General features: G+C 37.1%; 1 protein-coding gene across 2 annotated transcripts; it reads right to left on the reverse strand.

Annotated features, from left to right (window-relative positions):
* Positions 1-1,152: 1,152 nt before the first annotated feature.
* On the reverse strand, positions 1,153-24,899 carry TMEM33 (transmembrane protein 33). 2 transcript variants are annotated; one of them, XM_055340689.1, is made up of 9 exons: positions 24,767-24,899; positions 24,554-24,625; positions 21,390-21,484; positions 20,707-20,894; positions 16,763-16,830; positions 15,848-15,981; positions 11,101-11,184; positions 6,577-6,697; positions 1,153-5,704 (listed from the first exon to the last, which is right to left on the reverse strand). In XM_055340689.1, exons 2-9 carry the CDS (start codon positions 24,596-24,598, stop codon positions 5,699-5,701), a joined length of 741 nt encoding a protein of 246 aa, XP_055196664.1. In that variant the 5' UTR covers positions 24,599-24,625; positions 24,767-24,899; the 3' UTR covers positions 1,153-5,698. The 2 variants fall into 2 exon arrangements, with proteins under 2 accessions (XP_055196664.1, XP_055196658.1); XM_055340683.1 differs by having other exon boundaries at positions 1,153-6,697; positions 24,767-24,898.
* Positions 24,900-24,919: the final 20 nt, after the last annotated feature.

Genomic DNA, 24,919 nt, shown 5'->3' on the forward strand with positions numbered 1-24,919 from the left:
TATAGCCAGTGTGGGACTTGAACTTACAACCCCGAGATCAAGAGACATGCTCTACCGACTGAGCCAATCAGGCGCTCCTCTTCCAATACTCGTAAAGAAATGTTCTTCCGTTTGTTTTTGTTTTTGTATTGAGGACTGCCCTTGGGAAAGAGGAATACAAAGTTCATATATAAAATATTAATTCAGGGCAGCCCGGGTGGCTCAGGCCGGGGTCCTTCAGCCCGGGGTCCTGGGATCGAGTCCCACATTGGGCTCCCCGCAGGGAACCTGCTTCTCCCTCTGCCTGGGTCTCTGTCTCTCATGAATAAATAAATAAAAATCTTAAATAAATACTAATTCAAAATGAGCCCGATAATACTATAAGCCCCAAAAGGAAATTTAGCTTTTTAGATAAAGGAGTAAAAAGTAATTTCTAAACACTATAGAAGATGAAGTATATGCTTCGGTTATTACTAAGCTCAACTGAACAACATAAACCTGATAGTTCACTGAAACAAGGACCATTACTTCAGATCACAGACACCTGCATATACAATTGTATCTTTTATGAGTTAATGACAAAAAAAAAATACATTTTATTCTGGATCACTGCAAGTTTCAAGTCTTTGTCTTGAGGTTTTTGGTTTGTTATTTAAATGAAAATGGTCTGTTACTCTTGGAACTCTTGATCTTAACAGTTGCAGAGGTCCAAATCTGAAGAATTTAACAACAACAAAAAAAGCACTATAAATTACTTACTTGTACAGCATTTTCCTTAGTACAAGTTGTTAAAATTGCCACAGAAAATATCTGCCAATTCTAAACACCTAGATGGGAAATATATCCTTCTATGTTACCCTGTGTTGATTTAATACTTTGGCTATACTGTATATTGTAAAAAAATTATAGGGTTATAAATAACTTATCCGCTAGGCTATAAATCTCACTAAACAAAAAATACAGAAGCAAGCACACAAACAGCTGAGAGATACACTGTAATTTTTCTTTTTTTCCAGTTTCACCTTAAGATCACAAAATTACACCATTTTTATTAGATTTGAGCACAACAGAAGTGCTCAAATTCACCTTATTCTAACAATAGGGCAATGAAGCACAATGAAAAGCTGAATTCTAACTGTAAATGTTTTTTTTTTGAAACATAACATTTTCAAATCTGCTTAAATCCAGAGAGATTTTTATTACACAATTTGATTTTTACATCAATAAAATCTTAGATATATAACAATACAGATGAAGGAACAAGAATTTAATTTGTATTGAAATAAATTAGATATACAAAGCACATAGAGTGAAAAAGGGTCACAATAAATTAAAGTGGAGACATCATTTTGTTCAATCACCAAAGAAAGCCCTGACACTTCCAATTTCATACCATCAAATTTATCATTCTTGCTGATTTAAGCAGAACACAAAACAAATATGGATCCCAGGGCTTACTTTCACAGGTACCAGCATAGATAATTTACTACAGTGATCCAATTTGGAAATCAGTAGGGACCAGTAAATCGCTGCATAAAAGAAAGAGCGAATGAGGCCCTTTTTCCTTAGTGTCAGCAGGCTATGATTATTATGTTTATTAGATTTTCTTGAAAGGACTTCACATTTTCTCAAATATTCAGGAGAAATATATTTCCCCTCTGAGCCCTACATTAGCATTTATGTGCGTTGGTCTTGAATATAGGAGAATGATGAATTTTTCAATTTATTTTATAAATTTATACAGTCTGGATAGTATTGGCCTGAAGAGTATAACTCCCCAACCTGTACGGATTAGATACTAAAAATGGATTCAAGAGAGGTTACTAAGAAATGCTGACATACTATCTACACAAATTTTTTAGTTCAATATATCCCATTATATGGAGCACCATAACTAATGCATTTATAAATCAAGCAGTGTTTTATGACTCTTTCTAGACTTTGTGACCCTTTTACATTTGTTCCAGTAAAGACACATCACAAATGTTACCTGCCCAAGACTTTGCCCATTTGGTCTCAACTTACAAATATATATGAAGGCAAAAATTCATATCAAAAGCAATTGTTCTACTCGGAAGGTACAAAAGAAAATCTAGAATTCAACTGTCATGAACCAAGAAAAAAAAAAAACTAGTTTAAAAGGATTGAGCATATCAAAAAGTTACTTTCAAGAAGGCTATGAAGGAAAATGTGAGATGACTGGAGCCTTTCCTTCTCCTTTAATGTGAGTTAATTTTTAGATTCCAGCAAAGGTATCTACCAATTTTTTTTTTCTTACTAATTCTCTACGAAACAGAATCTGCTTTAGATTTTAAAAATACTGTAATTTTTCTCCTGTCGCATCAACTCAAACTGAGTGCAGCTTTCCTATTTGCGCTGCACAAGAGAAGGAGCACTCTAGGGTTCATCCCTCACACAGAAAAAACCAGTTCCTTCTCAGGACCCACCTGAATACCACCTTAGAAGATACATGTGTCCAAAATAATTACTAGCGGGAATCCTTCCAAATTTTCTTATCCTAATACCAGATGCAGCAACACCTTTCCACTCTGAATATTAGAAGAGGGCTGCTCAATTAAAACTAACCCTGGAAACGACTCCTGGATTTACAGACATACTTTTGCCACACTATCTACTCAACTACATCATATATATATATATATACGCACAGACACATATATATATACAGCCTCTGCAGAATTCTAATCCTAGAGAAATTCCACTATGGTGTAAAAGAGAAACTAGTTGTCTCTGCAACTCAAACTGAATTTACAAGTCTAAGTATCATTCTTGATATAATAACCAAAATATTTCAATATTGCTTTTATATTACCACGAAAAGTCTAAATTTTAAGAGACTGAACTGGCCATACCTTGTATACCTACAAAACATTCATGAAAAAATTCTAAGTACCATATTTCTACACACCTAAAAATTAAGGATAAAGAACACTCTTATAATTGATGTATTTAGGTGATTCAGGCATTATTTATAAAGAAAAAAAACAAAACAACACAGGGCCCGTGATCTGAATGATGCCGCTCCCAAGTGTGGCCTATATTCCCATTTAACTAGAAAGTACACATTACCAGGGCACTTCCTCCAGCTTTTCAACATTTCAATATTTTACTACGATTCCAATATAACCGAATACGTAGTATTGCAGTTTCATTACATTACTATGTACTCACAATAAATACTTACTAAACATTTGTTGAATTTGAGTAATTACATATTAAAAAGGGCGAAGGGAACCAGGTCCTCAAGTCTGGCTGACTCCCGCGCCTCTGGTGGCATCGGACCTTCCCTTCCCGGAGGCTCCCTGAGGAAAGCCTGCCACCTACCGCTCAGGACCGTGATGGTCTGTGGTTACTTCCTCCCTTGAGGTTCTCATTAACAGAGGAAGAATCAAGACTGGTCTAAATTTGGGTGGTAGCTTTGAGGCTAGCAGATCCTAGGGGGATCTGGGCCGGCATGGGTGGGGGCGGGGAGGGGGGGTGTTTTAGAGTAACTATTTTAATCAAAATAAACTCCTCAGGATTAGACAAAAGTCTTTAACCAGAAATCCCTCAAAATTAATTCCATTCACTCTGATCTCAAACTTTTAAAAAACTAAGTCTCTCGGTTCCACTTATCTCATTACATATACACTCATTTTCCTTTCCACATCAAATAATATTCATGTCCTAACCTTACAAACCTTAATCAGAATTTTTTATCTTGATTTTTAGAAAGAGAATTCTGACAGCTTTACAAAATTCAGTTATAAAATAGATCTCCTAAATTTTTCATAACTTCTGGTTTAATACCACAGCATGCTTTGATTTTCCCTGCAAGGGAGGTTCCTAAATATCTAAATTTAATTACTTGCTTACTTCCAGGAGCATCTACCTTGGTAAATTTTATTCCAAGAAAATGTAAATACAAATTCTTAAGAAATTTCTCTTTGGACTGACATTAAACAGAATTTACTTCATGAGGAATCAAGTATACAAAAAGAATATAGAATTCTTGTTGTAATAAAAGTAGGTTCTATGTTCGGCTTCCACCTGTCCAAGAGGGTTTAATATCTAAAAGTACTAGAAGAACAAACGCATACTGTATCACTTCTAAAGAATCAGATATTCTGGATGTTAACTTTTTTAAACCCAGACGTAAAAATAGGTTCAGCTAAGCTATAGTTTCTCCTATTTCATTCATTCCACATACTGCTACTGTATTTCTAATTTTAATTTGATAGAGTACCTACTAAACTATCATTCTAGAGCCAAATCAGCTGGTTGCATGTATACGTATTGCAGGATTCCTAACTACAAGCCATGCAAACTAAGTATCTGGTAATGCTCAAATTGTAAAATTTACTTTTTCATGACTCGAGGAGTATTTTATTTATAAATCAAGCCTTCCATGAAAGAATAGTCCATCAGGAGCGTATCAGAAATATAATCTTGCTATGTGATAAAAAGCCTCAACTTTTAAAGCACAGGGTTTCTAAATTATTAAGTTTTAATACTAAAATTCCTTTTGTTAAAACCAACATGAAATCATTTCCTTTAGGGAAATCTTTCTGACCAAAAGTAATTTCTAAACGAAGGAGGAAAAACTCAGAACAGAGGCATACTCATAGGTCATTAAAAGACAATCATAGTAAAAACAACTCACAAGAAAATTAATAAATGGAAAAAATGGCAAAATTTGAGTAAGTTCTATACTTTAATAGTATTGTTCCAAGATTAATTTCTTAGTTTTGATAACTGTATAGTTACATAAGATATTAATATAAGGGGAAGCTTGTAAAAGGTCATACAAGAACTCTCGGTGCTATTTTTGCAACTCTTCTATAAATTTAAAAGTATCTCATGATTAAAAAAATTGTAGAAAACAAAAAAACTAGTAACTTAAAAATAAATCACTTCAGCTGCCATATTTCTTGATATAATTCAAGACTTAAGTTTTAAAGACATCATTAGAAATCAATGTTTACTTAACATTATAATCACTTTATTGCTCTAGAAAATTAGTTCTTAAAACCATCAAATTACATATATAGTGATGAGGCGAGCCACACACCCATCCACCCACCTAATCAACTGTATTGCATGAGGCTGCTTTTCTAACTTAGTAGATAAATATTATACAAAAATACAAAAACAGTTGGTTACAGTTGAGCTATCAAGTAGATGTCACATTTCCAGAGATGGGAAAGTTGAACAAAAAGGAAACTGAGGTTACTGACAAGTATGAATGTATCTGAGAAATCCATTTACATGCAGACAGAAGAAAACTGATTACAAAAACTATTACTAAAAATTTTGCAGTGTTTTAAACATTCCTAATCATGCAACAGTAATAAAGATCAGAATGAATTTTATAAAGAAGTTGACGGCAGCTCAACAAACAGGATTTAACATATTATACAACTCCAATCACGGCTGCATAATACACCCAATACTCCCAAATTTACCTGTAAATTTACAAAATTAAAATGCACACTGTTCCCCCACAATTCCTCCTCCAGCCCCATTCCCAATCAGTTATCTTACCTATAAACCTTTCCATTTAACCTTTTAAAAATCAGATTGGATAGGTCACAGTATGTAATCTACAGGATAATCTTCATTATTATTTCAGAACAGACACCAAGCACAGGCATATGCTCAATCTTCAGTCACATTCCTTTCAAAAGACATCTGAACTGCTGCAACTGTCTATGAAAATTCAACCCTAAGAAACCGAGAAAATTGGCAGTCAAGAATCTGATCTAATTCTACTAACTATAGTAATACTAATAATCTATGTGTCCACATTTGTAGAAGGGTTTCCTATTTGAGAAAGGTTACTGAATGGCTCTCTGAAAGGAAAGCTGTAGAACTACCACGGCTTTCTGATGTAAAACAGTTGTGACCCCAGATATTTACCCATTTGGCTAACAAGCTTATAGCTCAGCCTTCTAAAAAATATTCAAAGCCACATTAAGTAGTTATGGAAATAAAATTTTGGAAGGTCATAGTGTAAGATGCATGCAGAATTCCTCTTATAATGGTATATCCAAAATAAATCCTAACAAAGCAGCACAAAATCAATTTAAGAACAATTTGAAATTAAATACAGTGGTAAAGGTTTCTTTTAAAATCATCAACCAAAATAACTGAATGGCAAAAGAATACTGTCTCAAAATATAATGCATTCATGTATGTTAATATTGCCATAATGAAATCATGCCAGATGTAAATTTAGAGTACCAATTAGGTTCAAAGAAATTTAAGAGCTACTTTTACAATAAGAGAAATAAATGTATTTCATGATAAAGGCACAGCAGCATTTAAAAAAATTCTGATACATTTATCACAAGATAGAAACTTCCTTAACCATTAACAACACAGCACAGTAAAATTTTCTTGGGAATTTTTAAAAGGCTTGGTTTAACATGCCAGGAAAATAATCATGTTTCCACTGAGATGCATTTATGTAAATTATGCAAATTGGATTGAGGTCAGTTTTACACCTGGAATTAACAACCCCCGAGCAGAAGTACCAACTGCTAAAAATGCTTATTTATACTATATATAACTTAGGTGGATGTTACACTACGCAACTGTTGGTGCCAGTCTGCTTATAAAAGCAATACTCTGGAGACAAAGTCTTCTCACAAACAGTGGGCAAGCCGGTTTCATTATTACATGTTCAACAACAATCCTCAGTTCATTAAACAAGGTCCTGCAAAATAAAATAGTTTTCTTTCAGACACAAAAGGAAAAAGAATACAAAGCAAATGCTGATAAAGGAATTCCCCATCGCCACTAGAGAATCTGAAGTAAAAGAAATAACTAGAATGCACCGTAGGAAACACACAAAAGAAAATTCTCAAAATCCGTATTTGTGTCTTTTGGGGGGTGAGGCCACAGCATCTGATCGATGATTATTTCCAAGGGCTGAGATAAGGGGTGATTTATACCTTCTTTACAGGAGAGTCACATCATTTTCACATTTAATTTTGGTAAATTCACTAGTTTTAAAAAAGAGCAAGAAAGTGAAATTCCATCCATTTTCCTTAAACTATCGCCTTAAACATACATAATGCCTCTCAGAGCTCTCGTCATCTATAAAAGAGGAAGATGGACTTCATGGAGTCACCCAGTAAGTTAAGTGAGACAGCAGAGAGGATAATCCGTAAGTGCTATTTCCCGATCAAGCCAGTTCCTGTTTATCTTCAGACTCAAGCCCGACTCCTAACATCTATGCCTTCTCTATGCCTTCTCTGGTCGTAATGGAACCTGCAGCTTCATCTCCTCCCCCACTCTCTGCCAGGACTCCCGAATCCCCAGTCATGCCGCACTTCTGTGCCCCAAACAGGCCGTTGACTTTAACTGTGCCTGCTGCCTCCAAAGGACTCCTTAGGACCCGCATCACACACCCGGTACAGGCTGGCAGACACAAAATCATGCATGTTGGCGAACTGTGATTTATAAGAGCTTTTGAAAGGTCATTCAGAGTAATTCTGATTATTCACTTTTGAGTTTTCACTTTATGTGCTGACTCATCCTGCATAAGACAATTCCTGCTCTACCTTTCTGTATCCTCTGTTATTTTGCTGGTTAGGAAAAAGAAAAGCTACAATTTTAAAAAAGGATGTGATATGCTTTCACACAAAGACAGGAAGGAAATCTGTAAAGATGCAACTTTATCCAACCACCTGCCCTTGTATCTACCTGTGGCAGACCACAACTCTCCTAAGTCCCAGGCCAGAAAGGGCTTCCTTATCTTGGTCTTCCTCCCTAAGCCCTAAGCTCTTACCTCCTGAATCTTTCAAATGTATCCCTTTTTATTTTACACAGAATTAGTTTAGGCTCTGGACTACTCTCACAGGCTCCAAAGTGGCCCCTCTTTCCCTCTTGCTGAGCCGGTGACACATCTTCTGGGATATTTCTACATCATATCTCATCACCTTCTCAACCCCTCCATGTTCTGAGCTTCAAATGCTCCTCCCTCCCATGAAATAAAATCTAAACCCTTTCTTGATCTCTCCCTGTCTTACCTTCCAGGCACAGAGCTTCATTACTTCCCTCTACACTTCCCTAACTCAAGCACCTTGCACTTTCAGGGGCCCCCGTGCCCAAACCTAGACTTTAGAAGGCCTGGCTTCTGGTACCACTTCCTGGGTGAGCTCCCCATCAGCTGCCTCCTTGATCTCTGTGCTCTCACGGGACGGTCACCAGCACACTGACTTACAGAGGGTCTAATTCACTCAGCTCTAAGGCTCTAGGAAGCAAGTACTTCAATCCTACATAAACTTATCACCAACACACAATCACGGTCTTCTGAATGACTCTAATGAATAAAACTAGATGGTACCATGAAAATACACTGGTCAAACCCCTCAGGTTACAGATGACAGATTACAAGTCAACGGCTTGCCTTAAGGTCATGCTGCTAGTTTTTTGTTTTTTTTTTTGAGATTTTATTTATTTATTCATGAGACAGAGAGAGGCAGAGACGCAGGCAGAGGGAGAAGCAGGCTCCCTCCGGGGAGCCCGATGTGGGACTTGATCCCAGGACCCCAGGATCACGCTGTGAGAAGGCAGACAGTTGCCCCGGGCATCCCCACGTGGCTAGTTCTTTCATTCCTGGCTCTACCCCTGGCATGATCTAGACCATGTCTCAGAGCTGCTCTGGAGCAGCAGTGACGACAGAACAGTCAGTGACGATGAAAATGTTTCTCTGTGCTTTCCAACAGTGATCACCAGCCACACGTGGCTTCTGAGTGTGTGAAACTGGCTAACGTGACTCAGGAATTGAGTTTTAAAGTATATGAATTTTAATTAATTTTTTTATTTAAATGGTCAACGCGGGGCACTTAGGTGGCTCAAGAGTTAAGCATCTTACTCTTGATCTAAGCTGAAGTCTTCGTCTCAGAGTCATGTATTCAAGCCCCAGTTGGGCTCCATGCTGGGCATGGGCTCCATCGGTTAAGCATCTACCTTCAGCTCATGTCATGATACCAAGGTCCCGCGATCAAAGTGGAAGCCCCTTGTCCCTGGCTTATGCTCAGCGGGGAGTCTGCTTCTCCCTCTCCCTCTGCTCCTCCCCCCTGCTTATATGTGCTCTCTCTTGCTCTGTCAAACAAACAAACAAACAAACAAACAAAAACCCCAAAAAACAAAATGTAGTTTTTATAGGCTGTTTATCAATATTTTTAAGTGCACATATTTCCCATTACCTTCCCTCTGTTTTGTTTTGTGTGCTTATGCAAGATCTCTGAAAATGCTTATTGGCACGTATTTGTGTTACCCAGATCTACTGCTATCCTTTCCTTTTTTATCCCACTGGACGCTTCTAAAATTTCTCTGATTTAAGGGCAAATGAGAAAATGGGGGTAGAGATTATAAGGGTATAAAACAGTAAAGAAAATCAAATCTGCTGATGAAAATGTGTATGAAGGCAGGGGCCCCAAAGATACTGTTTTCTGAAATGAATACATGTACCAGAATGAAAAAGGGCAAAAACTCACGGAATCAAGTAAAACTGAAGGTTTATTCCTGACTAGGGACTTATTCAGAGCCTATGTCTGATGGGGATCCCTGGGTGCCTTGGCAGTTGAGCATCTGCCTTTAGGCCAGGGCGTGACCCCGGGTCCTGGGATCCAGTCCCACACTGGGCTCCCTGTATGGAGCCTGCTTCTCCCTCTGCCTCTGCTTCTCCCTCTGCCTCTGCTTCTCTCTCTCTGCATCTCTCATGAATAAATAAATAAAATCTTAATAAAAAAAAAGAAAGAAAAAAGAAAAAGAAAGAAAACCTATGTCTGAACTAAGCTCTGTCTTAGGAAGTACTTTAAGACATTGTCTGTAACAGAGCATAAAAACCCCTCAAAACATGAATCAGAATTATAGAAAGAGGAAAATAAATTATGTATTAAAAACACAGCCGAATCTAAGCATTTTTCAAACATTACTTCATTTCACCTCCAGGAAGAGGTTTTCTCTTCCACCAGTGAAGAAATTAAAATTTAAATAACTTGCCTAAAGTTACACACCTGGCAAATGATGGACCAGGATTCAACTTCAGTTCTTTTACTTTTCTCATGAAAATAAGCATCATGCTAAAACACTTAATTTCTGACTGAGCTCTACTATACAATGAATTTTAAATTTGTAAACAAAAGCTACGTTAACATTAGCATCCCAGTAACATATCCAAGAAGCTGTTAAAAACCACTATTCGTTTCAGTTTCACTCTAACCTGTGAGATCAGCACGCAGAACTTACTGTCTCATGTAAGCCTCCATTCCTGAACATTACGGTAACGCATTCAAATATTTCTGCTTCCTCCAAACTACTCTGCACAAGTCTATTAGAAGAGTACGATCATGTCCAAGCCATGATTCCTATACATCTAAAAGATAAATGCCAAACTTCTGATCCAGAAATTCAAGAAGTTTTACAATTTGGCTCTAATACACCTTGTTAATCTCAGCTACACCCACTTAGCACTCAGGATCCCTGGTATCGCCACACAGGTCCATCCAATGTCCTTCAACATGGCTTGTTCCTTCTTGCCTTTGAACTTGTGTTCCTACTCTCTTCCTACCTAAAATGCTGTTACCTATCCTGTCTATTCAAAGGCTTTAATTTTCTTGAACAATTAAAATCTCTGCTTTGTGAAACTTTCACGGGCCCTTTTTATCTCCTGGCTCAAGGATCTCTCCTCCCTGTGGAGCACAGTATTGATAAGATACAGCAAACACAAGAGTGCATCATATATTGGTTTGTGAATGCTGTATCCTGAACTACCGTTTCCTTATTATCTGACATATGGTTTTGTTTCTTCAATTAGGAAAGTGCCTTGAGATTGGGACTGATGTCTTAGACATCTTTAAATCTCTTAAACTTGAATACTATTTTATTTGATTACTACTTTGGTGGAGATCAAGGTAGATCCGGTCTTAAGTTCTAAAAAGAAATACAACCACCTTCTCACTAACCCTACTAAGGCCTGGAAGTTAAATTTACAAAAAATATCTCTTGCTTAACTCTAACATAAAAGCTAAATAACTCTTAAAAGTTATACTCTATTTTACAATACTCTCAACAAATAAAACAGATTTAAATTAATCACCAGCTTACCGACAATATGGATTTCTTCGAGAGGAATATCGAAGAGTAAGAAATCTGTAGTATATAAAAGGCTGGAGCAAACTTCCTTGACCACTGAAATAAATAAAGGGTAAGAAATATACATTACCAATTCATATGTACACTCTCAAAACTGAAAGCAATTTAACTGAAGAATGTGTATGCTTTCATTCATTACATGGTCATGGTAGGGGTGCCTGGGAGCTCAATCAGTTAAGCATCAACTCTTGATCTTGGCTCAGGTCATGATCTCAGGATGAGACTGAACCCCGTGTCCAGCTCTGTGCTGGGCAAAGAGCCTGCTTAAGACTTTCTCTCTCCCTCTGCCCCTCCCCACTGGCTTGGTGCACGTGTAAGTGCTCTCTCTCTAAAAATAAACAAAATAAATGGTCATGGTAGTATCTATCATGTCTAAATCAAAGTTTATTTACTTAGAGCACAGGCGCAAGAGCACAAATGGGGGGGAGGGGGACAGATTCCCCATTGAGTGTGGACCCTGAGATCATGACCTGAGCCAAGATCAAGAGTTGGATATGTATCCAATTGAGCCACCAAGGCACCCCTAAATTAAAGTTATTCTTAAGAAGAAAGAAAGAGTGGCACCTGGCTGCCTCAGTTGGTAGAGTATGTGACTCTTGATCTTGGGGTTGTAAGTGTAAGCCCAAGTTAAGTATAGAGCTTACTTAAAAAGAAATAAAAGAATATACATATGATTGTTAAAGACTAAGATGTTATTGTTTAAATTTTTATAAACATCATATTGATGTATATATTAAGCTTAAAAGCTATTAAATAAATATATCAGAAAATGTATACAGATGCCTGGGTTGCTCAGTCAATTAAGCCTCTGACTTCAGCCCAGGTCATGATCTCAAGGTCCTGAGGTCCAGTCCTGCATCACACTCCTCACTCAGCCCAGAGTCTGACTGTCCTTGTCCCTTTCTCTCTCATTCTGCCCCCATCCCCACTCATGCTCTCTCTCAAATAAATAAAACCTTTCAAAAGATATATGATAAAGCAAACATAATAATGCATCATATATTGGTTTGGGAACACTGTACCCTGAATTAGTTTCCTTATCATTCGACACTTAGGAAAGTGCCTTGAGATTGGGACTGATGTCCCAAAAAAGAAAATGTATAAATGCTTCTATAATTACTACCAACAAATAATTGTTCATCAAGTTGTGAAACTTTATAACACAGTAAGTGAAAAGTGGTTCATTTTATATAAACAAAAAAAAACTAGTAAAATCACACAGGCTCCTTAGTAAATTTACACAGCTTATTCTACTATTTTGCTTGGTTAAAAAGCACTATTATAATACCCAAGAGCTATATACAAATTTATGAAATTCTAAGTCAAGAATTCTTTTCCTAGGAAAGACTATCTGGATTAAGACACTCACTACCAATAACTACAAAGTAAATGCATCAATATTTGGATAATTAGGTAGCAGGGTTGAGTATATTAGCTTTACTTGATGGAGTATGCAACTACCTAAAATCTTGATTATGAAAACTATACAGCAACTTTGAAAAATGCAGAATATAGAACTATACATATTATTATATTTTAAACCTTTTGAGGAAGTACATTAAAGATGTTAATGTGGTTTTAAAGTTAATTTTCACCTTTTCTTCTAAATTGTGATATTACTTTCATAATAAAAATTTACGTAATTATAAACTAATCACTAAACATTACATCCACTTCCCCCAGAAATTCCTGTGACAAATCTTTAACTCTTCAAATGGAAAAATATACATACTATAGAAAATATAGAAAATAATATACAATAAAAAACAAAATTTCCATCCTCCAAGTTAGCTCCTTCCTCAGAGTTCCAGCTTAGTCGCTAATATATCCTTCCAGAAATTCACATGCACAAGTGTATATGACTAACCCTAATACGGTGTTTACTTTATGATTCGCTAAATCCACTTAAACAATTCTAAGCGGGAACTGGCATTATCACTCTCATTTCAAAAATGAAGAAACTGAAGCAGAAAAAAAACCCACATGCTCTTAAATACACAAACATACCCCAAGATATAAAAGGGGAATGCTCTACACAGTTCTTAAAAATTTTTAAATGTATTATACCTTAAAGATTATCTCCATCACAACACATAAATTTACCTCATTCTTTTTTACAGCTTCAAGCAGTTCATCTTATGCATTACTATTATGTAACAAGTGCTCTACTAATAAAGCTACAAAGACCTCATCCTTTTATGTTTTTTTACACTCATGTTCATGTATATGTAAGATAATCTCACAGACTTTACCTCATTTTTAAATACAAAGCTTGAAGCATTACTGTGAAAAACATAACTTAATGAAGCCTTCTAATATTAGATTGTTCTTCTATCATAAAGGGAGCAACTAAGGAATAATGATTTTAAGTTATTTTAATTTTATAGTTTGTGTTATATGCGAGTGACATCAAAGCATCAATAGCTTTAGGGACTGAATAAGACATTATAATCTTACTTTTTAGAATAACAAAGTGATTTCTCTATTTAAATATTTCTGGTAAATTCTCATCTCTTTTACAATAATCTTGAAAATTAAAATCAAGTTATTTTAAAGTTTAACTTCTTTAAATGTGATATCAATGCTCAAGAGTCTAAGTCAATGATTACATCAACTAGAATCCAGGTCCCTAACACCCAACAAGAAGTCTTTTCACTGTGTCATTCTGGAGCACATGTGGTGATCCTGGAGTTTCCAGAGAAAAACATTACTTAAAAGAATGGAACAAGTAACTGTTATTTATGAGGAAATCTGTAAAACTCAGTTACCAGCTTACAGCCTGCTAAAGAAAAAAATGAGACATGCTAAAATCTCACTAATTAAGGCAATGCACATTAAAATGAAATATTTCATAAACAAAAATAAGTTTTTATAAATTAATGAGCTTATGGAAAATAGATAATACAGACGTCTCAGAGGACAATGTGCCATGGTCCATTATATATACAGTGCACTTAGCTTAAACTCAGCAAAATCAATTCTGGTTTAAAGTAAACAGAGGCCCAAAGTATAGGCAGAAAGGTAAAAAGAGGGGCACGTGGCTGGTTCAGTTGGAGCATGCAACTCTTGATCTCAGGGTCCTGAGTTTGAGCTCCACACTGAGGGTAGAAATTACTATTTTTTTTTTTAAAGATTTTATTTATTCATGGAGACAGAGAGAGAGAGAGAGAGAGAGAGAGAGAGAGAGAGAGAGAGGCAGAGACACATGCAGAGCCTGACGTGGGACCCGATCCAGGGTCTCCAGGATCACGCTAAACTGCTGCACCACCAGGGCTGCCCAAGGGTAGAAATTACTTAAAAGGTAAAAAGATGTTTACTCCATCAATATTTGGAAAAGCAAAAATTTGGAAACAAATGTTTCCCCATTAACAAGGGAATAGGTAGTGAAATGCAGCCTATTTATATGACTGAACACTACACAGTCATTAAATGGAAGAAAACAGAGTTGTTATCTATCAACATTTATAAATAGGTCATGAAAACATACTAACTTATTTCATATTAACTGAAAAAAAGCAAGATGCAGGTAACTGATCCATTAGGACACTTCTGATGCAAAATAAAAAAATGAAAGAAACCAAACCCCACACCATAGTAGTATGTATTTTCTACATATCTATGTAAGTATTTTTATTTTATTTTTTTATTTTTTAAAGATTTTATTTATTTATTCATAGAGACAGAGAGAGAGAGGCAGAGACACAGGCAGAGGGAGAAGCAGGCATCATACAGAGAGCCTGACGCGGGACTCGATCCAGGGTCTCCAGGATCACGCCCTGAGCTGCAGGCGGCACTAAACTGCTGTGCCACCGGGGCTGCCCTATAGAAGTATTTTTAAAGTACTACATGCATGTACACATAAGGAGGAGGAGAGGACAGAACTGCAACAATGGTTCATGGTAAAATAATATTTGGCTTTTATCTATAATGTCCTCTTATTGGAAAAATTTAAAAAGCTATAATCCAGGCAGAAATGTAGCTCTATTTTTTTTCCTGCTAATTTGATTTTTTTTTCCCCAATTGGCTTTTAAGCAGTAATTTTTTTTCCCACAACAAAGAAGATAAACACATTAATAGAGACAGAGAAGAACTTCTGAATTGGTAACCAAAGCTTATACCATTTAAACTGCTCCTCCCCTTTCCTTTTTTTTTTTTTTAAAGTTTAATTTTAATCACCCGGTGCTCATCACAAGTGTACTCCTCAATTCCTATCATCTATTTCACCCATCTCTCTAGAAATGTAGTTTTAAAACTTAAACGCAAGAATTTTGATGGGGAGGGTCAATACTAGCCTGATCTAATTTTTACATTACTTCTATGACTAAGATACAAACAAACATGGAGGTGTTGGTAGGCGACTATTAATACCAGACCATAATTTTTCTAGGAAAAAAAAAAATCATCTAAATAATGGCAGAATGCACTAACCTAGGCTTCTCAAGATTCAAAGGCAGCAGTTCTAAAATTAATTTTCAAAATGTTAAATGGTAAATCACAAGGAATGATAAATAAGACAAGCTCCTAGGTTTACCATAACGTCTCACATTCATCACAATAAATTGAAAAAATGGTGGCTAAGATCAATCTAGCTCTGCACATCAGTATCTAACAGATTTATGCAGGATAAAATTTGAGTTAATACATTTATTATGTTCATTTAGTCATCTGCCTCTCAAAACAAATATATTTTTATTCTTACCTAAAAAGCATAAAAACTGTAGCAGGCATCAAGAATATTTCATTACAAGCAATGAATTTCAGGATATTCTGTTGATTAGCACTTAATTTATCCAAGATAGATCTCAGCAGAGGTAAACTATTTGAACCCTTTGCCTGAAACATAAGAAAATAAATATTAGAAAGAATGAAGCATTTTTGATTACTCCATAATTTTTTTTAGATAAATAGCATACCCAACAGGTATGCAACTAAAAGACGATTATTTTAGAAATGGTAATATAAAAGTTTACAAAATAACGTAAAAGTATATTTTCCTGCTTTGATTTTGTGTATTTGAAAAATAAAAACACTATAGATGTGTGTTTTCACACACAAAAAAATGGAGGTTATTTCTATCTAACTATAAACAAAATCAGACTACCTAGTAATAAGGTATTTGTGAATCCTTAGCTAAATACAAAATAGAAATTAAAGTCCAATTACCACTGTGACCAAAGAACTATGGAGATAAAGAAAAAGGGCAACACAAAGCAAACATTTGGGTATTTTAATTTAAATGTCAGTGCATATGCAGTCAATCCACCTGGGACACTTAGGCTTAATGTTTAATCCAGGAATAAGAAAATATTTTAGGAAAGTAGCAGTTCTGAACATTAAATGTAAAAGAAATTCAGTACACTCTACTTACCTGGTTCTTAAAATTAAACAATGACAGTACAAGAGATCTATGACAACTTACCAAATAGAAAAGATATGATTTAAAAAAAAATCTATTTCAAACTTGAGAAATTCTCTGGGAACTGAGAGGTATTCTACAACACAATACTTTTAAAATGTATTTTGCAGGGAATGAAGGAAACTTTTGTGACAAATGCCAAAATGCCTTAGAACTCAAATTCATGCCAACAGGAGTCAAAAAAACAGCTTTACTTACATCAAGGACCTTTTTCGTGTATGTGGCAGCATGAAGCAAAGAGAACAACAAGACTGGAAAAATACTCACTGAAGAAAACAATTAAGGAAAATATCCAACATGTATCAAATATTTTGTAAAACAGGCTTTGTATTATGTCCCATATAGAGCTGAACCAGCATCTGCTAAAAAGACTTGTTTCACTTTGTTAACCATATGAAGTTTTTTTCCTACCTGTAAACAATTTCATTTTCTAAAGCTCATAATTTATTAAGAAAATTAATAGTGAAAAGTTTTTTTCTATTAGATAATGAAATATTAATAAACATCTGCTATATCTAATCAAAATCTAGAGCACCTAGAAGAAACCTTAAATATTTATTACGGCTTTTAACCCCACAATGGCCATCCTGGCCAGAATAATTTGGCCTTCAAATATAAAGACAGTCTCTTATACTACTTTCCTCATCACAATTGCTTAGGAAAGAGTCTGGGGTAATGGTTTAAAAAGTACTTCTTCAGGGGCGCCCCGGCTGGCTCAGTCAGTAGAGCATGGGACTCCATCTCATCAGGGTTGTACTTGATCTCCGGGGTGGTACGTTCAAGCCCCACATTGCAAGTAGAGTTTACATAAAAAAAAAAAAAAAAAAAAAAAAAAATCCTTTAAAAAGTACTTCTCCAATTTTCCTCAACTAAAGATCTTTCATTATTTCTTTCCCACAAGATCCTCATTATCTCAAGACACTGTACCTATTGAGCTTATACAGTTCATAAATTCTCAATCTCAAGTAAAAAGTGTGTATTTGGGTTTGTAGACACTTAACTGAGTCTCATCAGTTTAATTAGACATGTAGTTGAGTTCAACTGTTTGGCTTTATGTCATAGATAAATATGCGATTTTCATTCAGCTTTTTGAAAAATGGAATGTTCCAAAGACCCTATTTATTCCAATTTCTGCCAGGTTGATAACAAGAACAACAACAAAACTTGTCAAATAACTTTCATAAAATGATCTAGACTGTTAGTCCACTTTGAATGGCAAAAACACATGCCCTAAAAGTATCTGCAGATTCTGGGGTGCCTGGTTGGCTCAATCACTAAAGTATGGGACCTGATCTCAAGGTCATGAGTTCAAGTCCCATGTTGGGTGTAAAGTTTACTTAGAAAAAATAATCAAAAAAATTTTTAAATTGCCCTCATTTAAAAAATATTTATCTGCAGTTTTTAAGAAACGAACCATTATCTTTTTCTAACAAAAAAGCTTTCACTAACTGAAAGCTTTGCTGTGGTGGGAAATGGTGATTAGAATGCACTAGGAATTCCAAATTCATTACCACGTAATTCATTAAGATCCAAAAGTGCCCGATTTCCAAATGGCAACCAAGACACTGACCTATACCCAAGGATTAGAATTTTCCTAATTAGTATCCTGACCAATTCTTCCCTGACACTTACAAGAACTAAGTAAAATGCCAACTTCCTCAGTAGAGACCATGTATAGCTTAATAGATCCCTTTGGAACAGATGAAAGCTGCCAGCCTCTCCTCTCCAAGGCCACTGTAAAATTCTGTTGTTTCTTCAATAGTTAAACTCAAACTCCACAACATATCTTAATTTGAAGCCTATTCAGTAAAGCAATGCAGGTAATGAAAACAACCCTGAATGGACAGTCAAGATACCTGGGTTCCAATCATGGCTGACACTAACTTCACTTGCTAGACCACTTTCATCAAAGCTAGATTTTCCTCCCTCTCCCCTGCTCACTTCCTCCGCCCACAATCAAATAAATATTAAAAAAAAAAAAAAAAAAAAAGGGAGGGGAGGTGTCAGGGTGTCTGAGTGGATTAAGTGTCCAACTCTTGATTTAAGCTCAGGGCATGATTTCTGGTCCAGCTGGGTTATAGGATGGAACCTGCCTCCATGCTCAGCAGGGAGTCCAGTGGAGATTCTCTCCCTCTTCCCGTCCCCCTCAACTCATGCTCTTTCTAAAATATTTAAAATTTAAAAAGCTAGTTTTCTAATGAGTGTTTTACCTCTAGCATTCTATAGTTCACAAATCCTTGATAAGAGATTCATAACTTAGCTTTCAATGTCACTTTTAAACTATTTAGAAAATAGAAAGGGTGAAAAGTCTACAAGTTAAACTCTAAGTACCTATCCCTGTTAGAGCAAGGACAGTATCACCTTTGTAAGACCAAAGAACAGAACACAACTTTGTAACATGACCCTGGGATCACCTTCATTGACTAACAATACTCAAGTGCTTTAAGAATCAGACTAGTATTTCCTATCAGTTACTAGTTTAGACTATTTCTACTACTACTACTCCCCAACCTCCACCCCTAACATTAAGAATTTAAGGAACAGGAAATCCTTAATCTTCAACATTCCCATAGAGAGTGGCTAGCAAATAACCAATTGCACAGAACAGGAGAGAGGCCGTCTTAACTGGTCATGAGCTTCCTTTAGCATCCACTCAGGATTCACTCAACAAAACTCACTGACCACCTGCCATGTGGACTGCTTCGTCGTGGTACAGACAGAAATACCTCAAAACTATACCTAAGTGTTACTCATACATTAACCGTAGATTAGGTAAACCTGTTAGACCAGACAGACCTTATCAGCTTTACTATGTACTTGCCAATGTGGCATCAGGCCAAGTTATTTGAAACTCTTAGAGCCTCAGTGTCCTCATCGAATATGCTGCCTGGGGCTCCTCTCCTGGGTGCTTCAATCCGGTAACACTTGGCCTCAGCCTTCACGCAGGTCAAGGTCTCAAAGTCCTGGGACCCTGCTCCTTGGGAAGTTGGCTTCTCCCTCACCCCACCCCTACTCACACGCTTGCACTCTGGCAAATAAATAAAATCTAAAAAAAATTTTTGACTTTTTTCAGTGTTGCGAGGATTAAGTACGTCAGGTTTGTAAATGCTGACAAAATAAGTACTCAAAAAATTTCAGTTACCTATTCTCTTTTCCTTAAGACCTTTAAAAAACCTATTTAAAATTTGATATTTCACAGAGAAAAGTATTATTTAAATAGGTAATATTTAGCCCTAGAGACACATTTCACTGTGTTTTCCATTAGCTGTAGTTATGTATACACCCGTATTGTTTAGGAGTAGATCAGATGTATCAGACATAGTCAAGAATCCTTAAGAGCAGCACTTAAAGCACAAAACACTTTCCTGTGGGACACAGGGACCACAGGGGGACAGTAGTATTAAAATGATCAAGAAACTCTGGTCACTCTTTTGCCTCACAATGCACATTAGCACATCAAAGTCCTACAGTAAAGAAATCCAAACTGTTTAATCTAGTGCTTCCCAAACAAAATAAACTGCGACTTTCCTCCCCAACCCTCCCCACCTTTTAAGAAAACCTGTTATGGCCCAACACACTTTTGAAATGAGATTCCAAATGTGTTAATTTTCATTAGCTCCAAAGATTATCCATTTTCTACTCTATCCACAGTAAATACCAGTATTTTTATTATATTTATTAATTATCGCATTTTCTGCTTAAATAAGTTGTTCTTTGATGAATTTCCATTTGTTTCTAGCTCACTAGGAATTGAAAGAGCTGAGGATTTTTTTTTAAGCAAGACATATGGACAATTTCCCAAAGATATGAATTAAATATTAAAATAAGTCTTCCATAATCTTGTGCTTTGAATCCAAAGTTTAAAATATCCATTGCTAATAGAGAAGCTTACAAGAGGGAAGAACAAAGATACAAAATTTAAAATTCCCACATCAGCTCTTCAAATTTAGATTTCACATCTTAGAGTCAGAAATTCTTACACTAAATCTATCTTCATTTAAATCAAGTGTCAACCACCCAGCCAACCCAGGCTTCACGGAAACCCTCCTTGCTGAACCCTTCCTATTGCAAAGAAATAACAAAAGATTCCCTGTACACTTGATAGGCAACCTCTCTGTCAAAAAGGCACAAAAAAAGGATACTTGTAACAGGGTAGGAATTGACAAAAATGAGTGAGTACAGCAGGTAGTGGCAGCTGTCTTCTAATAGAGCCTGGGCCAGGAATGCTCTGCTTAACTGGAAATGTGGTAATCTTTGGTGCAGCCTCAGAGCACTGGTAAGAGCATTTGCCAGTAAAGCACGTTGGTAAAAGCTTGCAGCTTCATGCAACCTGCAAATTACCAGAGGAGAGGTTATCCTGAGACCTGACAACTATCATGTCTCTTCCTCCTTTGTGGATTGCATCATAATTGCACAACACCCAAATCTCTTGTCAGTAGAAAAAAATTATTTGAACCTATTATACCTTCTTAGAGGTATCACGTCATATACATACCCGACTAAATTTTATAAAGCAATCATCTTCCTTTTAAAGCAGTCATCTTACTATTAAGTCAAAAAATCAAAAATGAAAAAAATAGGAACTCTCATCCCTACACATCCACTTTCTTTCTGATTTTCAACATGGTGTCAGCTTTTACAAAGCACACAACATAAGATATTCCTCCAGTTGATACTATTAGTGGGTTATTAGCACTTAAAGGAGGAGACCTGCGTTTCATCTGTTCCAGAACCTTTTGCAGTTTAACGAGTCTTGCACATAAAAGGCAGTCCATAAACACCAAACAACTGAGTATCAAAGGCAGAATATCCGTGTAATACATACCCGAGAAGAGGCAGGACAAACAAAGCAGAACAGTAAACTGTGAACAAGCGAGAAAGCCACATTGCTGTGTCCAGCTTATTGGTCATCATGAATTGCTAAATTTAAAAAGAAAAATATGGTGGTAAACTAAGCCAGCAAATTATCTTCCCAAGGATGAAGATAACATAGTCTTCTTCATATTCAAAATGTTTTAACAACCCTGCAGCGATTATTTAAGACCATTAAATGAGAACTCCTAAGGCAATTGTTTCGACTATACACTCAGTAACACCTCCAAAAACCTTATGGCATTGATGCAGAAAGCAGTGGAAGTACTTAAATAGAAAAATATTAGCTGATATTTTAAAAAATAAAGATTAAAAAAGAAACCCGTGAACAGAGATTAACTACAATTGTCTCTATTCCTCCAGCACTGATAATACTGGCTTCACTTATTTTAAAAGAACTTTAAATAAGAACTAATTGCTCTCAAGAGAACCATAATGCCTATTCTTAGAAATCTCAAATTCAAATAGGTAAGTTTCAGATCTGAGTAAAAAGCCAGTTTGGATTAAATAAACCTTACAAAGGAAAAATGTAAAACATGGTAATAATCATTCACTACCCAACTCATTAATATATGGAGAATTTGCTTATGTACATATGACGGCCTGACATACTCCTAAGTGTTCAAAATATGACTGTCAAATATTAAGTAGTACCTGCCTCTTCAATTTTATGACTTCTTCATCCCCTTGGAAGCTGCCCCACATATCTTACCCTGAATATTTCAGTGGCCCTAAATTAAACTCCCTTATACAACTTTATTCTCCATGTTTTCTATCTTTATCTTTGCCCCTGCTATGTTTGTCAAAGATGGATCCATTATCATCAACAGAATCACTTAAAATCTGTTTTCCCATTCAAAATGTGTCTTCTAAGTGGCTTTTACATTTTTTGATAGAAGCTATATTAATAATTTTTACATCAACATCTAATACAGATATACATAAATAAATAAACTTCTATAAAGAAATTTCACAAAAAATGATACTTAACTTTCCTATGTAATGGATTTTGGTATTTTGTATTCTAATGTTTTAGAAAGACTTAGTGTTTTCACTAAATGGATTTCAAAACTCACTAGTGAATCGTAACATGAAGCCTAAAACATTAAGCAGTCTAACTTAATTATCTTTCGAAAAATATAAAAACCTTTTGGGAAAAAAAGCAAGTACATTTTAAAATCAAAAGATGTTTCGCTGCATGTCTTTTCAACAATATGCAAGTAATTATTCTATCCAAACCTACTACATTGTGACTCCTTTAAATTTAAATGATCACCCTAGTCAAGGGGAAGAATGAATCTAGCTTCCTGTACTCAGGTTCTCCACAAATACTCAGATTTTACATCATGGTCTGAAATCTAATTTTAAAACATGTTCTTTATTTTATTTTTTAAAGATTTTATTTATTTATTCATGAGAGACACAGAGAGAGAGAGGGGCAGAGACACAGGCAGAGGGAGAAACAGGCTCCATGCAGGGAGCCTCCATCCTGGGTCTCCAGGATCAGGCCCTGGGCTGAAGGTGGCACTAAACCGCTGAGCGACCGGCTGCCCCAAAACACGGTCTTTAAAATCGATTAGCTTAAGTACACCAGGCTGGCTCAGGCAGTGGGACACGTGACTCTTGTTCTTGGGGTCATGGGTTCAAGCCCTACGTTGGGTATAGAGATTGCTTAAAAATAAAAATCTTTTTCGGGATTCTTGGGTGGTACACTCGGTTAAGCCTCCAACCCTTAGTCTTGGCTCAAGTCTTGACCTCAGGGAGATGAGCTCAAGCATGAGTTGGGCTCCGACTTCAGCGCAGAAGTCGGCGCTGGTTAAGTCTCCCTCTTCTTCTGCCCTTCGCCACAGTACGCGTGCGTGCTCCCACTCTCTCTCTAAAGTAAATCAATCTTTAAAAAAAATAAACAAAATAAAATCTTTTTAAAAAATAAAATGAAATCCATTTGTTTAGGGTGCTTCTTTTGTAATACCGTGGATCATTGATTTATTCATTTCATTTTGCACTTTGTGTATCTGCATTTCAATACATAATAGAAAAGGTTTAAAAAGTTTATTGGTTTACACTTTTAAGAGTCAACAGCCCAGTCATGTTATAAATAGTATGGGCAAAAAAAAAATCACTGAAATTTTGGGTGAAAACCTACCCAGGTGAAAAGCTATTCAGTCTCAAAGTATCATGCCAGAGAATACTTTTTAATCACAAAATAAAAATGGTGTGTTTACAATAGTCTGGTAGATGCCACTTAAACCAAATTGTCAAACTTATCTGCGATGATAAGATAAATCAACATAAAATGCTTCCTCATATATCACACACTGAAAATGATAGAATAGCATTTATGTACTATTCCTGCCAAAATGCTTGACTTGAATCTAGCTAGTCACAGGGGAAAAAGCAGGCAAGTTCAATTTGAAAAACAAAGCAAGTTTGAACTCCTGACAGTCAAAATTGCATGAGGAGGGCAGCCCTGGTGTCTCAGCGGTTGAGCATCTGCCTTCAGCCCAGGCTGTGACCCTGGGGTTCTGGGATCGAGTCCCGTGTCGGGCTCCCTGCATGGAGCCTGCTTCTCCCTCTGCCTGTGTCTCTGCCTCCCTCTCTCTCTCTCTCTCTCTGTGAGTGTCTCTCATGAATAAATAAATATATAGATAAATAAAATCTTTAAAGATAATAAATAAATAAATAAATAAATAAATAAATAAATAAATAAATAAATAAAAAGTAAGCTGCTCAATTCACATATTCACAGTGTTTAAAAATCGGAGAGCAGTGACGCTTTGGGTACGAATTAATTAGCAGGCAGGTCTGCGTGTTACGCACAAAGTATATTCACGGAAGCCCAGCATCCCTCTTCGTAGGGACAGAAGGACAAAGTGACAAAGGGGGGGGGGGGGCGAGGATCTTAAAAAAAAAAAAAAGACCGCTCCCGCCACTCCACGTAGCCCCGCCCCTCGCCCCGCCCCCATCATAGCCCCGCCCCCGCGCAGTTAGCATCCCGCGGCCGGAAGCGGCCGAGCCGGCGTGACGGCGCCCGGCGGAGAGGGCCCCGCAGCGAGGCCCGGGAGCGCCCCCCACGCACCCCGACCCGACCCGACCCGACCCCGAGCGCTCACTCACCACCGCGCCCGCCCCCTGGGGGCCGTTCGGGGCCGCATCCGCCATGGGAGGCCCACAGCCGAGTCCGGGACCCTGCAAGCGGGGAGGGAGGAGAGGGGTTCAGCGCGGGGCCGCGCCCCCGGGGCACCTGCCCGCCGCGCCCGCCGCGCCCCCGAGCCGCAACGGAACAGTCGCGCCCGCCCCCGCGGAGCGCCCCGAGCTGCCGGGGAATACCTGCACCGCAGCACCGAGCGCCAGCCGGGCTTCTAGAAACACCGGCGAGAGGCGGAGCTTCGGAGCAAGACCCGACACGGCCGGTCAGACGCCGCCGGCCCGCGGTACTGCCCGACCCGGAAGTGCTCCTTTCACTTCCGCGGCGGAAGAGGC

This window comes from Nyctereutes procyonoides, unplaced genomic scaffold (genome assembly GCF_905146905.1).
Source record: "Nyctereutes procyonoides isolate TBG_1078 unplaced genomic scaffold, NYPRO_anot_genome, whole genome shotgun sequence".
Taxonomy (NCBI): Eukaryota; Metazoa; Chordata; class Mammalia; order Carnivora; family Canidae; genus Nyctereutes; species Nyctereutes procyonoides.